General features: G+C 53.8%; 4 protein-coding genes across 4 annotated transcripts; 2 read left to right on the top strand and 2 right to left on the bottom strand.

Moving 5' to 3' along the window:
- Positions 1-1,434: 1,434 nt before the first annotated feature.
- EX895_001896 (uncharacterized protein) lies at positions 1,435-5,589 on the bottom strand (the record flags this gene model as incomplete). The annotated part of the gene is made up of 1 exon (XM_029882495.1): positions 1,435-5,589. The coding sequence occupies one exon, from the start codon at positions 5,587-5,589 to the stop codon at positions 1,435-1,437; it is 4,155 nt and encodes a 1,384-aa protein (XP_029741350.1).
- Positions 5,590-7,300: 1,711 nt separating this feature from the next.
- EX895_001895 (uncharacterized protein) lies at positions 7,301-8,665 on the top strand (the record flags this gene model as incomplete). The annotated part of the gene is made up of 2 exons (XM_029882494.1): positions 7,301-7,706; positions 7,788-8,665. The coding sequence occupies 2 exons, from the start codon at positions 7,301-7,303 to the stop codon at positions 8,663-8,665; spliced, it is 1,284 nt and encodes a 427-aa protein (XP_029741349.1).
- Positions 8,666-8,829: 164 nt separating this feature from the next.
- Positions 8,830-9,827, bottom strand: EX895_001894 (uncharacterized protein; the record flags this gene model as incomplete). Its single annotated transcript, XM_029882493.1, has 3 exons — positions 8,830-9,147; positions 9,224-9,318; positions 9,416-9,827. 3 exons carry the CDS (start codon positions 9,825-9,827, stop codon positions 8,830-8,832), a joined length of 825 nt encoding a protein of 274 aa, XP_029741348.1.
- A 1,412-nt stretch (positions 9,828-11,239) lies between these two features.
- Positions 11,240-16,943, top strand: EX895_001893 (uncharacterized protein; the record flags this gene model as incomplete). The annotated part of the gene is made up of 2 exons (XM_029882492.1): positions 11,240-16,684; positions 16,863-16,943. The coding sequence occupies 2 exons, from the start codon at positions 11,240-11,242 to the stop codon at positions 16,941-16,943; spliced, it is 5,526 nt and encodes a 1,841-aa protein (XP_029741347.1).
- Between the last annotated feature and the right edge of the window lie 374 nt (positions 16,944-17,317).

Here is a 17,317-nt window from a genome sequence, read left to right as displayed (position 1 = left end):
GACCAATCACCAGCCCAAATGGAACGACCTGTGGGAACGAGAAAGACGCTGCTCCGTCTTAATGTTCTCGTCCTTCTGCGTGAGAGCGGCAAAAGAACCCTTTTTCCCTCACAAGTGGCAAGGGGCATCCAGTCAGACAAACCGAATTTTTCGGCGCCTTTCCCCCTCTGAAACTCTCACATGCAGTGGCCTCGCCACCACACGAGGAAGGAGAACCGTGTTGCAGGAATGCCCCGCTAAGATGAGCTGGGCAGGAACTTCCGCGCAAGAAGAAAAGAAGCCGTAAAATCACGTTATGCGCCGAGCAATTCAGCCCATTGAAACAGCGACAAGGATGCTGGAGCCACATTAGACAGGTTTCGTAAATTAACTGAATTCTGAAAGATTTGCATGACTGAAACAGTGCAGCTAGCTCAGCACTGGGTGGTGGTTCGCTTGGTCAAAGTGATTCCGTGATCGTCCGAAGGCGGGACGACAGTGTAGCTGAGGAAAGGGTCAAGAGGAACCCACGACGAAGGGAACGAAAAACCAACTATCTGATACAGTAGAACATGTGTGAGTGAGGGTCGATGCACGAAAGCACATGACTAGCCCAGAGGCCTGCAAGCGCCGTCTAAACAGCTCTAGTCCGACACATGCGGAGCATAGAAGGGCGGTTCCTTCATCGCCAAACGACGATGCAACCATTTCGCCGGTACAAAAAACGGGGAAAAAGGAAAAGCAAAAATAAAAATAAAAATAAAAATGAGAACACCCAGATTGTCGGCATTGTTTACAAAATCGTCGCTTAAAAATATACTGTATTATCTTTTTCGTTCTTTCCTTTCCGATTCCTTCGTGTGTCGATATGCTTTTGTTCTTCGACCAGTCCCTTAACAAACGTCCGCCCTGAGCCAAGAGCTGGGATTAGACAGGATCGAGCAACCTTGACCATGTGGAGACTGCAGCAAACCAATAAGCGCTGGGTTTCGCGAGGTAAAGAGTTTTCTTGGCAAAACAACGTCTTGCTTTCCGGCATAGACGGCGATCCAATCACAAAGTCGGTGCACGCCTCTTGCCTTCATAGCCGAGATGGTAGCTTCGAGCCGAAGTAGGACGACTGAATTCGGCTAAGAGGCAATCAGATAAAATTTTTGCTCTGGCTTGCAGCCGAACTGTTCCGATACTCGATCGAGGTCCTCGCTTCTAGTGAAGGTGTTTTTTCTTTCGTGCGGCACCAGGAGGTATTTGGGTGCTCCCATGTTGGAGGCAGTCCATGAACAGCAGAGGTATGACCGGGAAGGCTCGCAAACAGGACAACAACGGAAGAGACAAGCCGAGCCTTTCCCAAAAAAAATTTACAGCCTCTTTCAAGCTCGTTTTGATTAAATTGCTATCGTTCGCAAAGTGTAGTACAAAAGCACCTAGTTGTTTCCTGAGAAGAAATCTGATTGTTCAATGCCACTGCCCATCTTCGAAGCGAATGTTGGCGCTGTCACAGAGAGCTCTAAATGGTCCCTTCTCACGCGCCCAGAGCTCGGCGGGCGGGCCAATCTCGACGATGTGGCCCTTATCCAGCACGCAGACACGATCCGAGTGCAAGATGGTCTGAATCCGATGCGCAACCGTGAGGGTGGTGATCGCGTCGAACTCGGTCTTGAGCACCTCTTGGATCTGGACGTCGGTCTGCTGGTCGATACTGGCCGTTGCTTCGTCTAGGATCACAATGCGAGTCTTTCGCACCATGGCTCGGGCAAGCGAGATGAGCGAACGTTGGCCTGCAGACAGATTGCCGCCCTCCTCGGTGATGGTCATGTCGAGCGACAGATCGGTCAAGCTGGTGCGTTGGAGGGCATCGTGCAGCGTAGCGTCGTCGTGTTCGCCAAGTGGGTCGAGATTGTATCGCAGCGTGCCGCTGTAGATCACAGCATCTTGTGGAATGAGCGAAATGGAGCTACGCAGACGATGAAGACCCATGGTGGCAATGTTGATGCCGTCGATGGTGATACTGCCGCCACTCAGCTCTAGCGTGCGTAGCAGAGTGGTGACCAAGGTGCTCTTGCCTGCCCCTGTTCGTCCGCAAAAGGCGATCTTCTCCCCAGCCTTGATGTGCAGATCCAGCTTGTCGAGGACGTTGTGTCCAGACGAGGTATACCTAGCTTCGACCTGGTCGAATCGAATCTCTCCACGTTCCGGCCAGTCTCGTGCTGCCAAAGCCTCGTCGACTTGGGGAACATGATACGGTTTCTCCTGCTCGATGTTGTTTGAGTAGTGCAGCACACGCTCGACGGCGCTCATATTGTTCTCCAATTCGGCCGCGTGTCGAATCATCCATCCGAAAATGCTCTGTGCAGTGAGGATGTAAGAAAGAGCCACACCCGACGCTCCAGGACTGATGTCGAACCGACTCGCCACCACCAAAATTGCGACCGACAGGATGAGCAGCGAGCCTAGAAAGTCCAGGCGAACCGAGAGCCAACGCTGGCACGTCTGAGCCAGCCAGTATGCGCGGTTCTGCTTGTCGATACGACGACAGTTTTCGGCAATAAAGGCATCGACGTGGCCAAAGGCTCGGATCGTAACGAGTCCATGCAGCGACTCGCTGAAGTGCTCGTGCATGCTCGAACGCAGACCCGCATCGATTCTTCGCAGCTCGCGAGCCGTCGAGCGGTAGTAAGCCGCGATCCAAAAGTACAGCACCAGAATCACAGCGACTGGGACCAAAAAGTAAGGCGTCAGGTAGGCGATTAACACGATGGAGCCAACCACCTGGACAACAGTGCCGATGAGCGTGCGCATCGCTTCGCCGATGATGTTGTCGAGCGTGTCCATGTCCTTGCTGAAGCGATGCGTGATGCGGCCCTGTGGTGTCGTGTCGAAAAACGAGAATGGAGCGTGCAGCACGCGTTGCAGGGCTCGGTGGTGCAGCGTAGTTGCCGACTTGATGGTGAAAGTCGAGAAGATGATTCCCATACTGAGCAGTCCGAGTGACTGGGTGACGCCCAAGATGCCGTACACTCCCATATAGACGCCTTGCTGCAGGTCAAACGTGCCTCTTTGCCACCACATTAGCCACACGGGAGACATGATCGTCGAGCCTTGAAACACTAGCACGGCTAGCACAAATAGGGGCAACAGGATGGAGAGAGGCGCAGCGTTGAGGTACGACAGGTAGGTGACCCGGGAGACGGACCCACTAGATCGCTCTTCATCTTGCATCAACGCCTTGCTCTTGACTTCCTTTTCCGCCTTCTTTTCCACCACTTTATTCGACTGATCAGAGGATAAGTCCGCTTTGCGATCATCCTCAACAGTATCTGTAGTGCTGCTTGCAGAATCACTGCTGCCCTTGCGAAGCCGATCGAGGTTGTCTTCGGTCTGCGATCCAAGAATCGACTCTGCCTTTTCGTCCAAGTCGCCCTTGGATGTCTCACCGACTTCGCCTTTGTCTTGCTCGCTCTGATCTTTCGTGTGCGTCAGAACGAGTTCGGCTACACGGCCTTTGCTTCCGACAAGCTCGTCGTAGGTACCCTGCTCCACAATGCGACCATTTTCCATGTAAACGATCCAGTCACAAGAACGCAGGACATTGAGAGAATGCGTGACCAGCAGGCGTGTCTTTCCTTGCATCGCAGGGCCTGCGATTACGTTGGCGAAAATGTCGGCTCCCACACGCGCGTCGAGTGCAGAAAGGCAATCGTCCAGCAGCACAATGTCGCTGTTGTGGTAGAGCGCACGTGCAATGTTGAGACGCTGCTTCTGCCCTCCAGAGAGCGAGACACCCTTCTCACCCACGATGGTCTGGTCGCCCTCGGCGAGCGTGGCCAGATCCGGGAGAAGGCAGCATTTTTCAAGAACGTATCGGTAGCGTTCTGGATCAAAGACGTTGCCGAACACGATGTTGTTGCGGATCGTCGTGCTCTGGATCCAGGCGGTCTGCGCACACACTGCTGTCGAAGAGGCGAGCGTCACTTTACCTTGCGTCTGTCGCATCTCGCCGGCCAATGCGGAGACAAGCGAGCTCTTGCCGCTACCGACACCGCCGACGACGGCACACAGCGCTCCGCGAGGGACAGTCAAGTTGAGTGCATCGAGCGTGGCTACCGTCTCTTCTGTGCCTGCGGATGGTGTCGTCTCCCAGGTGAAGCTTGCATCTTGCAGCTGGATGGCATTCTCGGCAGTGGGATCGCGAACGATCTGGTCGTGCTGCATTTCAGCATCAAAGACCTTTTCGATACGATCCGCCGCGTTCTTAGCATCAACAACGGCGTTCCATGCAATTGGCAGAAATTGCAGAGGAGTGCGAAGTAGAGTGAAGAACGAGAGCGAGGAGAACAGGATTGCAGCGTCCAGTTCGTTTCCTACAAGGGCATAGGTGACGAAGCTGAGCACAGTGGCGATGGTGGGCGTCGCAAAGGCAAGGGCGAGGTTGAGAGATCGCAGATAGAGCCGAACACGATGAAACGCCATCTCCTTCTTGCGCAGCTCGGCGATGCGATCCGAGTACGGCTTTTCCCACGCAAATTGCTTGACGACACGGATGCCTCCTACAACCTCATTGACAGCCTTGTTGCGCTTGTCGGTCCAGACCATGCTCTTCTTGCGCAACGCAAAGAGCCGCTTGGTGATGATGGTCTGTACTGGACTCATGAGCACCAGCACAGCAATGCCAGGCAGTGCACTGTAATGGAGACTCCAGATGAGGAGTGCTATGCAAATGATGATCTGCACAGCGCTCGTCCAAGCCATATGGAAGAATTGACCCGCGTAGTCGATGCGTGTAGCATCGGCACTGATGAGGGTGACGAGCTTGCTGACACCGAGACCGCCTGTGGTTCTTGCTCGCGTCGACAAGTTCATACCTCGCTGAAAGATGGCCTGGATGAGTGCACCACGTAGGATGATGCCCGTGCCAAAGCCTCGGTTGAAGGCGTGGACGTTGAGGAAGACACACAAGGCCTGAACCAGGAACAATCCGATAGCAAGACCCACACCCTTTCCAAGGTGAGGAGCTTGGTCTCGGTCGTTTTTGACCGCGAACGAGTCTCGACCGAATCTGATGAGCGCTCGAAGCAGGAGTGGACTTGTGATAGTGCCTACATCGGCGAGAAGCTTGAGTAAGCCGCCGATCCAAAAATAGCGAAAGACGATGTCATTCATCGCCCACATGAGAGGCGGGATCTTGGCAGGCTTGTCTGCCCTTTTTGGGTCATCGATGATTGCCGACCGTCTTTGCTTCTGCCTTTTGTCGAGTGCAGTCAGCAACTGAGCGCCGAGGTGTTCCGAGCAGCGGTGAGGCGGGAGAAGGTAGAGATCGTTCTTCTCCATCGGACGTGTATAACCAGCGGTAAGGATGGGGTCGATCCAGGCAAACCAACAGATCGAGAACCAGTTGGCTGTTGCTTCAGGGGTCATCTTTGCGTTGGGATGTTCGGGATCCAGTGCGGAGATGATGGGACGCACTCGAGTGCTCAAGAAGGGGACCTTCTTCCACCATGCTCGCGGCTCCCATGGGTCAACCGTCAGCGATGGCGTCTGAGCCTTCTCTGGATCCTCGGATGCTGGAGCTGGCCGCGACGGCAGCGCTTGCTTCTCGTTCACGGTCGCCATGGCGTTGATCGACGAAGGGCCAACTGCTCGGTATCGAGCTTATTCCATTAGACGACGGTGGTGTATCTTGACGAAGCTGGTGGCAAGACGACTCGAGCCAGTGTTGCTGGTCTGAAATGAGAAGACTGTGTAGCCAGAAAGGTCAAAACAGTGGCATCAGATTCTTGAGGCGGACGGCCGGGCGTGTTTCTCGGAGACAAATTTCTTCGCTGTCCAAGGAAGGGGCTTGAGAAAAGAATCTTTTCTGTTTCCAGAACTATGTGCCAAGTAACGTCCATTAGTTCGGACCGCAGAAAAAGGAGTGGGTGGGAAGTGGCCACTTGCAGCTGTGGATGGGATGCAGAGGCCAGCTGGTGCGAAGGAAGACGTATGCAGAACCGCCTGAAAGGAAGGACTTTCAAGCCCAGCTCGTCAAACAGGTCGACTACCTTTGCCGGGGGAAAAAAAAGAAAAGTTCTTGCGCCGACCGGAGTTGCGTTGAAGATTAAGCGAGGAAGCAAGTCTTGACGACATTCCAAAGGCAGATAGATATTGTCTCTTGTCCCTTCTCACAGGTTGGGCAGAGGGTGGGCAGCCAGAAACAAGACACACCGGAACGCGGGCCGAACTCGACCGGCACCCATGTTTTCAACCTTGTCCACGATCCCCCTTTTTTATTTTTTATTTTCTTTCTTCGAACTGAACTGAAAAAGAGTAATTTTTTGGGAGATCAATACTGTACGTACTGTACTGTACTGTAGGGTCAGTTCGACCTGCTGCAGACTGTAGACACGACCATCTATGCCAAGCACCGTTTCCTACGAGACCAGCATTTGCCTGCAACCGGTTGGCCTTCCCTTCCGGCTGTAGAGCTATGCACAACATCGGAACCTCTTAAACCGAGTGTGCTCTCAGTCGCGATAAACTTTACACTGTCACGCCTTTGATGGGCGGCACGAGCGTCACGAGGTCAATGCTGCAGGCCGGGTCGGATCGGAAGGGCAAGGTACCAATCAGATAACGACAAAGGGGCAGGCAATACTGCAGAAGTTTCGTGGCTTGGACGCTTGGACGCCGAGACTGAAACCGCTCAACGAAGATTGTAATCTGATTAGCACGATCTGATAAAGTCAAGCATGTGCTCGAGTTGATCGTGCAGAAGCGCTATTGCTTGGCAACCGCGCTAATGCACAACCCGAGCTGGCAGGCGCTTAGCCGAGCCGCTTCGGTTGCGAAGACCCGAATTTCTGGATAAATCGTAAGAAAAGAAAAGCGAAAATACTTTGAATAAACAAATCAAAACGTGGGAAAAAGAAAGACAAAGTACGGTGTGAAAAATCCAGGATGCGGCCCGTTGTGGATGCGCAAGAAGAACTATTGACCACAGCGATCGATGTAAGCTCGTCTTCTCTATCAACGTGGGGGTTCCTACGGAGGTACACACAGCGTTGCCGGTAGAGGTAGAGTCACTCTGAAATGCAACACGATCGAGGTTACAAGACCTCGTTGGCGAGAGGCTCCTTGTTTGTGAAAATGCGAAAGTCGATGATGCAACACCTCCTTTTTCGATGAGCGTGGATTGGAGCCTGCCGAAGCTCCGGCTTCAATACGCAGGGTTCGCCCGCTCCTGTAGAAAAGGGTCGCCCTCGTAGAACGCTCGAATGGCTGTTCTCCTCTTCATTTGCACCTCAACACACGGCAGTCTCCATCTTTTCCCACTCCATTCTCCAGAATGACGAACGCAGCGACTGCCAAATCTAGCCCAGCACCGCGTCAACCCGGTCTACGCGCGACATTTCATCCTCGTAAAGAGGAAAAAGTATTCCTTGCACGCGGAGAGCACCTCTTCACCTTGCCTGATCGCCAGGTTCGCGTCAAGGTTCAAGTCAACGTCGAGGCCGATTCGGACGAGGATGCCATCGATGCCTCGGAGACCACGATCACCATCTCGATCGCACAGGCAGAGCAGGATGCTTTCAATGCTGTAGCCAGATGGGTCAAGCTGGATCGTCTTGCCAAGACGAGCTTGCATGGTGTTGTCAACGAAGATCGGGCTACCTTTCAACATGCATGGGCTTTTGAGCTGCTCAACGAAACCAGCGACTCCCACAGGGTAATCTGGGCTGCAATCTATGCCTGTAAGTCAAGTCGCAAAGTAAGTCGGTACTCGGGATATTCATAAACTGACCATGACAGCGCGTTGCTCTTTTCGACGTCAGTTTGGATCCGACACAAGTGGTCCGATCGTCTGGCCGTGTTGTTCCAAGGCTACGGTGCGGCAGAACAGCGATCGCATGTGGTTGCAGTCGGCCTGGGCTCTGTTTCACCCACCGACACCGATCTCATCCTCCTTGACCGCAATGCTTTCTGGCAAGGAGCCGGTGCACCCGCCCATCTCCACTGGCTGCAAACCCCTGTGCCCTCGAGTGGTCTCTTCCCGTACATTTCGACTTTTACTCAGAGCACCTCTCCACCCGTCCTCGCGATGCACCCGTTGCGACCACCGAAACCAGCTCCTGGCTCGGTGGTGTACTCGCGCTACGTCTTCTCCTGCTCGCAACACCTCGAGCTGGTGCATATCGATGGTTCGAACCCACAGCATTTCGATGCGTACTGCAGGTGGCAGAACAGCGATAGGGTTAATCAGGGATGGCGAGAAAAGGGCCCCGAAGAGAAGCATCGCAAGTACATCGAGGACAAGAATGCCGACCCCCATGCCATGGGTGTCCTGGTTCTCTGGGACGGCGTCCCTGCGGGATACGGCGAGATGGTCTGGAGCAAAGAGGACGGTATGGCCGCGTTTGTTGGCGGCTTGGGAAACTACGACCAAGGCACCCACCTCCTCATCGGAGAGGAGAAGTTCCGTGGCAAGCACCGCTTCACAGCTTGCATGGTTTCGCTCAAGCATGCTTGCTTCCTTCGCGACCCCCGGACAGAGGTGGTCGTCGGCGAGCCACGCTACGACCTCGACATCATTCCTTTGTTGGCTACCTTCTTGCCACAAGAGATCAGAAAGGAGGTCGAGCTACCCCACAAGCGCGCTGTGTTTTTTGTTTTGCGACGCGACCGGTTCCTGGAGGAAGGCATCCTCGAGTGAAGCTCACAACATTTTCCAGCCAGTCAAGTTCCGTTCGTCTCTGTCCAGATGAAGTGTAATCCAAAAATGTATCGATTGCTCGCAAGCCGCACACGCGCTTGATTTTCTACACAGCAGAAAGAGTCTCTTGAGTTTGAAGTTTTCATATTTAAACGGGAACAGCCTTACTTTCCAGTAAAGATTGGCTTTCGCTTTTGTTGAAAGGCATCTAGCGCTTCTCTGCGGTCCTTACTCTCGAGCAGAGGCTCATAACAAGCCCACTCCAAATCAAGCCCACGAGTCAGCTCCACGTTGGCGCCCATACTGATAGCCATCTTTGCAGCTCGAAGGGCAAGAGGCGCAGAGGGAATCATCTGCTTGGCTAGCTCCTGACAAAGCTCCAGACACGACGAACCTGGAGAGACGTGATCTATAAGACCAAGTTGTTTGGCTTGCGTCGCATCGAGTTGGGCGCCGGTATAGATCAGCTCTTTTGCTCGTTGCTGCAAAGTTACAGGAGAAGAGTGTCAATAAACTTTGGCTATGAATAAGGGAGACAGACATGCAGGAAGAACTCACCATGCCTATGATTCTTGGCGCTCTTTGGGTTCCGCCTGCCCCAGGAATGATGCCCAGCTTGACTTCTGGAAACCCGATCTTGTCCACCGAGGCAGCTGTTGATGATCAGAGTTCATAGATCAAAGACGAGGATGAATGTTGTCAGCGAGGTACTATCTCACTCATGACATCTCTGGGGTTGAACCAACTCACCTGCAATGCGAAAGTCGCATGCCAGGGCCAATTCTAAGCCCCCACCCAAGGCTGGTCCGTCTATTGCGGCGAGAGTAGGGATCGGCAGTTTCTCGAACTGATCGAGCATCTGCCTCACATCTTGTAGGAACTTGACGACTTCGGTGTCCGACATTTGCCTCCTTTCCTTTAGATCTGCACCAGCACAGAAGCACGATCCTTCCGCGCGAAGGATGAGGACGCGTGGCATTGATTTCTGCGAGCTAGGCTCGGTGATCTGGTGAAGTAAAGTTGCCAGGCATCGTAGAATGTCTTGGAGTAAAGCGCGCGAGATGGCATTGCGCGCCTGTGGCCGATTCAGGACGAGATGGTAGACCCCAGTCAGCTCTGCTGAGGGATCTGGGGTGAGATATGCCAGCGAGGAGGCGGTCATGAAGGGCAAGGATGGATTGACGAAGCACGAACAGAGAAGATGGACCTGACGACGCAGATGCCCCGGTTGAAATACTATCTTTCGACGAAGGCTGAAGGATCCTTAGAGCAGCAACACAGCCCTCTTGAGTACGATCAGGCTGTTCAAACCTTTTCGTCTTTCAAGAACTTGCCTCAGAGGGAGAGGACGAAGAGAAGAAGAAAGTTAATTGCTGCTTCGGGCCGACATCTGGCTAAGAAGCGAAGTTTGAGCACGTTCCTCCGCCCTTTCACACTTTCTGTAATCAGATTAGCCCTGGCTGAGGTCGGCACACCGGGCTCCATTGCCAAAGCAAATTCAGAGAGAACCATCATTTGCCGTGAAGCACGAGATTTATGCGAGCCGAGTATATACCATAGTGCAGCTTGATTGCGTCGCTCGGCAGCTTCTCGAAGCGAACGCCGTTTCTGTTACTCATGGCGATTCTGGGTGAACCCTTCCTTTTAGCAATCCAGGAACCTTGGAAGTGGTGGGAAAACCCAAAATAAAATCCAAAATAAATCAATACAGTAAAAAAAATGATAATTAATATTTAATGAAATGAAGACCCAATTTGTACGGCCTGTTTTGGGTTCGGGGTGGGGGGAGAATGCGATGCCAACCAATGCAACCGACGACGCATTACAGCAAAGTGTAGAGCTCAGACGACGCCAAAGACAAGCTTGGTCTCTGCAGACAACGGCGAAAGCCCATGTCTTCGTTCTTCGGAAGAGGGGACCGAGGATGTTTCCTTCAGAACCCTTTCCTCTGTTTCTGATTATGCAAGAACATACTGTATGTATGCAATGACGCAGATGAGGTGTGGAGCCCTCGAGTCAACAAGTGCGTGTCATCGTTTCCAATCGTTTCGGAAATTATACCCGACCTTCTCGCACGCTTGAAGCATGAGGTTGATGATGTCGACAACGCTCTCGCCTATGTCGACCGCTTTCCGAGGCGACCCGGACCAATCAAGCGTGACTACGATGGGTTCCTGGTCCGAGAAGAAAGCAGCCGCGTCACATTACGGGTTGGTCAAACAAACAAGATCAGTCTGGTAGAGGATCGTGGTACTAGTTGCTCGAGTGCGACCGTGGTGGTCCGCATGTTCAGTCAGGGCAGGAAGTTCTGAAACGTGCCTTTATCTGATCGCGGAATTGATTGTCTTTTTTTTGCCGACAGCGGTGTCGGAGATTGCTTTTGCCAGTGATAATTATAGCAGCTGCCCTTTGACAGTCCAGCCATTCTTCTGCTCTCACACAACGTAAAGACCTCCAACGTCACAAGCGCTTACACCCTTCCAAACGACAATCCATCTAGTCAAGACCAACTTTATCATATCTACACCTCTGGAAGAACGCAGCCGACCTTCTATCTCGCGGAGGCAACAGAAAATGGTTTCCGCGAAGATGCTGAGCCGCCTACCTGCGCTTCATCCTTACTCTAATGGTACGAACTTCGAAGCTCCAGATGGGGACAGGTCCTTCAAATTTACGCTCCAAGAAAGTCAGGAGACGTTCGGAAGGCTCGCAAGCCCCGATCATGAGCACGAGCTGATCTCTTTGCTCGCCACTTTCGTAGCGCAGCTGACAGGCTGCAGCGCAGACGAGGTGCTCTTCAAGCTTAGAATCGGTACTCGGCAGCTCTTCCTGGCTTCTACAGACGGTTTTCAGGAACAATTTGAGGAAGGTGAAAAGGGTTCCGCCCCAGGCATCGCAATCTTCTTCGCTGCGCTCGGTGCAGCTTCATTCCCAACATCAACCGAGAGTGACGACGTGACCATCGCAGTCGACTACGTTCAAGAGGACGACAAAGACATCATTCAAGTGATGCTTCACTTTGCTCAACCGGTGCCAGCTGAGGCAGCTCGAGGTTTCTATGCTCAATTCTGCCGTCAAGTTCTAAACTCGGCCTTGCTCGAATCAGCAGTTCCTCTTTCGATTCTGAACTCGAGTCCAACTACCAAAGTCACGAGCGATACGAGACTCCACCAATCATTCCTAGAACAAGTCCAACGATTCCCTAACCGAGTCGCAGTTCAGTTCCTCGAGAATATCCATCAAGACGGTTCGACCCACTTCAGCACCCTCACGTATGCCCAATTGCGAGATGCGGCCTTCGTGCTCGCAAACAAGATCCGCCATGCTCATGCAAGGAGCGGAAAGCAGCACGATAGACAAGTGGTGGTGCCAATGCTTATGACCGCTTCGCTCGAGCTGTACATTTCCTACATTGCGATTCTGGTGGCAGGATTCGCTTTTTGTCCGCTGCCGGTCGATGCGCCCGACGCACGACTTGTGTCGTTGATTGAACAGCTTGACACAGCTGTGCTGCTTGGTAACAAGGGCTCAGACCCACCACGGTGGGTACCGACATCAGTAGAGTGGATCAACGTCACCGACACCTTGACAGGAGTCGATCGTACAGACAGCTCTCCTGCCAGCCAGAGCATTGCAATTGACACGCACCAGCAAGAGTGTGCCTATGTGCTCTTCACGAGCGGTACTACTGGTACGCCCAAAGGTGTACAAATCTCGCATCATTCTGCAAGCGTATCGATCGCTGCGCACGCAAACCACCTGCACCCTTCACTTCTGCAGTCTGGTTCTGCTGCCTCGCAAACGACGTTCAAGTGGTTCCAATTTGCTTCCACCGTGTTCGACCCTTCGGTCATGGAGATCTTTGTCACGCTCTCCGTCGGTGGTACGCTCTGTTCCGCCCCTCGTGCTCTCACACTCTCTGATTTGGAGACCGTGGTGCGCTCCAGCGGCGCTGATATCATGATGGTGACACCCACTGTGGCCACCCTGCTCCGTCCACACCAAGTCCCCAAGTTGCGATTCTTGTGGACAATGGGTGAGAGTCTGAACGCTACCGTCATTCAAAGCTTTGCCACCAACGATGAACGCACCTGGTTGGCCAACGCATACGGTCCCACAGAAGCAAGTGTCAACTGCACGCTTCTGCAACCGTTCCCAGCGGACTATCGCGGGTCGATTATCGGAACTCCTTTACCGTCCTGCTCTCTGGCCATTGTCCATGAGTGCTGCGATCCAGGCAGCACAATTAAGCGTCTCGAAACGGTCCCGCAAGGCGTGACGGGTGAGCTTGTTATTGGGGGTCCACATGTCGGCATGGGCTACCTCAATATGCCAGAAGCAACCGAAGATGCCTTCACGACCTTGACACCGCTCGGGCGTGTGTATCGAACCAGGGATCGAGCCAGACTCGTCTGGGATCGTGACGGAAACCCTCTGATCGAGATTTTGGGCCGAATGAATGCGGAGCAGGTCAAGCTAAGCGGCAGAAGAGTCGAACTTGGCGAGGTGGACTCCGTGCTGCAGTCGAGTAAACTCATCAAGAATGCGGCTAGCGTTGTTTGGTCACCCGTGACGTCGCACGGGCAAAGCAGCGGAAGCGAGCGACTCGTTTGCTGTATCGTGCCTGCCCTCTCTTCAACCAGCGGCAAAGACGCAGAGGCTGATTGCAGAGCCATTGCTGAGACTCAGCTTCCTCCCCATATGCGTCCGTGGAAGTACATTGTACAGACAAGCTTGCCTGTCACCGTGTCAGGCAAGTCAGATCGAAAACGGCTTGCTCAGCTCGTTGCAGAGCTCTTGTCATCATCCACCGACGATGATAGCAGGATCAGCCGAGCGCAGCACCAAGAAGCCAGTCTCACCAACGATCCCAAAGCACAAGCACTCGTGCAGGCTATCAGCACAGTATGCCAGCTCGAGGAAAGCTCTATCTCGACGCACGCCGACCTTTTCGAACTCGGAATGGACAGTCTTGCTGCAATGCGCCTTCTGCAGCTGCTCAGACACAACGACTCCACCGCTTCCGCTGCTAGGCGAATCGACGTGGCACAAGTCTTGAAAGCTGGGACCTGCGCTGAACTCGCTCGCCTGATCTCGAGTGCAGCCAGCTCAAAAGTTGCAAATGACAACAGTCAAACCAAAAGTTCAAGGGGTCAGCGCGAACGAGAATGGAGCAGAACACTCGAATCCTTCAGAGACCGATGCCGTGGTGCGGTTTTATCAGCTTTGTCAAGCGAGCATACGAAAACGCGAGTGCAGGATGTCCTACCGACTACAGCAACGCAGTCCGGCATGCTAACGAGCTTCCTCACTAGAGCTGAAGCGTCTGGTATCAAACGACCATACATTAACCACACGGTGTACCACATGGCATCGTCATCGGAAGCTCGCAAACTCTACGACGCCCTTCGACAGGCGATTCAAAGACATGACTGTTACAGAACAGTGTTTGTGCCGATCGACGACAAGCTTGCTCCCTTTGCACAGTGCATCCTGTCCTCTGGTTCCGATGAAGACAACGTCAGCACGTGTTCATCAGTCACAACACTGAGTGCGTGTTTGGAGGAACACCTGGAACGGGTTGAAGGCAACATGAATCTCGATCAGCCTCCTTGGCATCTCGGTCTTCTGCTTCCCGCCCGGGACGTTGGTGATGGCGAAAGCTTGGTAGTGCTCAGCATGATGCACGCCATTTTTGACGGAGGAAGCCTTGACCTTCTCCAACAGGAAGCTACTGCCCTGCTGCACGAAGGTTTGGGCGGGCCATCTTCCACTTCCAGCCGCACCCAGCTCGAGAGTGCGGTGAAGCACCACTACACGAGCGATCTGGAAGGATCTCGTCTCTATTGGAAGGAAAAACTGGATGGTGTTGGCAGGACGCGGTTCCCATGCGTCAATGGCTACAAGTCGACGATTCAGTCTGGTCTTTCCAAGAGCAGTGATGTGATCGAGGTGCTCTCGCAGTCGTCTATGGAAACAATTTCCAGACAGGCACGAAGTCAGCGTACGACCGTGCTGACGCTGCTGCAGACCACATGGAACCTCCTCCTCGCAGCATACGCCGAAGAAGAAGACATCGACTACATCGTCAGCGGTAGTGTACAGTCCGGACGCCTCGATGAGGCGACACGCCTTTGCATGGCCCCGACTTTTAATGTGATCCCCTTCATCACCGGCCTCGGAAACAAAGAAGGTGATCGCCGGGACAAGAGTATCGCCCAGCTGCTTGTGGAAGCGACCGTTGCCAGCACGGCTGCGTTGGACCATCTCGAAATCCCGCTCGGTGCACTGGCCACCTCTGGTTCCATGCCTTTCGATACTTTGTTTGCAGTGCAGCGATTTGACGGTTCAATGTCGTACGATCGACAACAAGGTCTTGCTACTGCGCCTTGGACTTCCGTCTCTTACCCAGTGATGGCGAACGATTTTTCTATCATGGTGGAAGTATGGCCGGCTTCCGAAGCAGAGGGAGGATTTCGATTGCGCTTGACGTATTCACAATCCGTGCTGGACGCTCCTTCTGCTCAGATGCTACTGCAACAGTATGACGACATACTACACCGTCTCATGCACGATCCAGACTCTACGTCTGTGCAGCAACTTATCAAAGGGGAAGGCTTGCGCCCTTCTGCGCTCTCCATCTCCCACGGTGCCGCGTGTGCTGGCTTTGACGCAAATACAACCTTGCTTCACACTCAGTTCGAGAGTAAAGCTGTGTCGGATCCCAGCGCTGCAGCTCTAGAGTTTTTCTGGAGCTTAGATGCTCGCGATGAAGAGCCCATAACACTGCAGCGCTGGACGTATGGCGAGCTGAACGCACGTGCTAACCGTGTTGCACGACTCTTGTTGTCGATTACCGGAAACCCGTCTCTACGAGATCAGCCCATCCCCATCTGCATGGAACGATGTGCCGAGCTGTACGTTGCTGTTCTGGCCATCCTGAAGGCTGGAGGCGCATGGTGTCCGATCGACGTCCACTCTCCACGAGCGAGGCAGTTGGAGCTTATTGCTAGGACCAGGAGCCCGATTATTCTGGTCAGCCCGACCACTTCGGCGAGTCTAGGTACGGTGCAAGCACAAGACGGAACTTTGCCAGTTCAAGTGGATGCTTGCGATGCAAGCTTGTCGAGTCGCTTGTCGTCGGACAACCTGGAGCCTACTGCAGCAGCAGAGACACTCGCTTATCTGATCTGGACCAGTGGTACCACCGGGGCACCGAAGGGTGTCATGATCGAGCACAGAGCTGCCGTGACGAGCATGCAAGCTCTGCAGCACCATGTAAGACCGCCTCAGCAAGACGTGCCCCCCCGTTGCCTGCAGTTCGCAGCATACACCTTTGACGTGTTTGTTCAGGATCTGTTCTGGACATGGGGGCTTGGTGGTACGGTGGTCGCATCCACACGTGAACTCATGCTCGGTTCGACAGCAGAACTTGTCGCAGCTTCGCGGGCGAATCATGCGCACCTCACACCTGCGTATGCAGCTGGCTTGCCCAGAGCCTCTTGCCCTAGCCTCCGCTCGGTAACTTTCATTGGAGAGAAGCTTACAGAGTCCGTAGCCGCCGACTGGACCGAAAGTCATCAGCATTACGGAAGCCGATCAACGCAAGTTGCAGTGTACAACACTTACGGGCCAGCAGAGGCGGCGGTCGTTGCTACACTTCGGCGACTTGATGTTCACGACAAGCTTCAAAGTGCCAATGTGGGTGCGCCGATGCAAAGTGTGTCTGCCTTCGTCTGCAGGAATCGTGACCAGCCATTGCGACCGTGCGGTAAGGGAGCTGTCGGCGAGCTGGTACTGGCAGGTGCACAGGTTGGTCGCGGGTACCTCGATGATCAGCAAAAGACCGAGGCTGTGTTCAAGTTTTCCCCAGAGTGGCAGCAGTGCGTCTACTATACGGGCGACTACGTGCGAATGCTTCACGACGGCAGTATCGAATTCATTGGCAGACGCGACGATCTCGTCAAGCTTGGCGGCATCCGTGTCGAGCTGAGCGAAATCTCAGCGGCGCTCATCTCCGTGCAGAAGAGGCGAGCTGGAAGGGTGGTGGAGCGAGCCGAGACAATGATGCTGAGTCGACCTGACCGTCCCTCGAAGCAGGTCATCAGCTTCTTAGCTTGCCCGGACCTCGCTGCTGCTGCTGCTGGCTCAAATGGGGCCGAAGCTACTTCAGCAAGCTTGCTCTTGACCAGTGCAGATGCGTTCGAGCTGGCGCAGAGCACGTTGCAAGATGTTTGCGACGTACTACCGCCGTACATGGTGCCATCGATGGTGCTAGTAATCTCCCACATTCCTCAGACTGCCTCGGCCAAGATCGACCGTGCCAAGCTGCAAGCCGCTTATGCCTCTGCTGATCTTTCCACGCGAGCTCTGATGCCCTCCTACCTTGGCGACCCGCAGACGTCAGCAGAGGAAAAGGACGAAGCATACACTTCAATTAAGCAACGAATCATCACTTCGATCAGTGAGGTCACTGGAACAGACGCGCTCGACATCAACAATGCAAGCTCACTGGCGAGCATTGGGCTCGACTCGATTCGAATCATTCGTCTGGCTGCCAAGCTGAAGCAGAGTGGGATGCCGGTCCTTATCTCGACTCTATTGGCCTGCTCTACGGTTCGCACGCTCGTCACGGAGGTGCACAGGAGTTCC

This window comes from Sporisorium graminicola, chromosome SGRAM_12, assembly GCF_005498985.1.
Source record: "Sporisorium graminicola strain CBS 10092 chromosome SGRAM_12, whole genome shotgun sequence".
Classification (NCBI taxonomy): Eukaryota; Fungi; Basidiomycota; class Ustilaginomycetes; order Ustilaginales; family Ustilaginaceae; genus Sporisorium; species Sporisorium graminicola.
The sequence above is the reverse complement of the archived record's forward strand: the minus strand, read 5'-3'. Positions and strand labels throughout refer to the sequence as shown.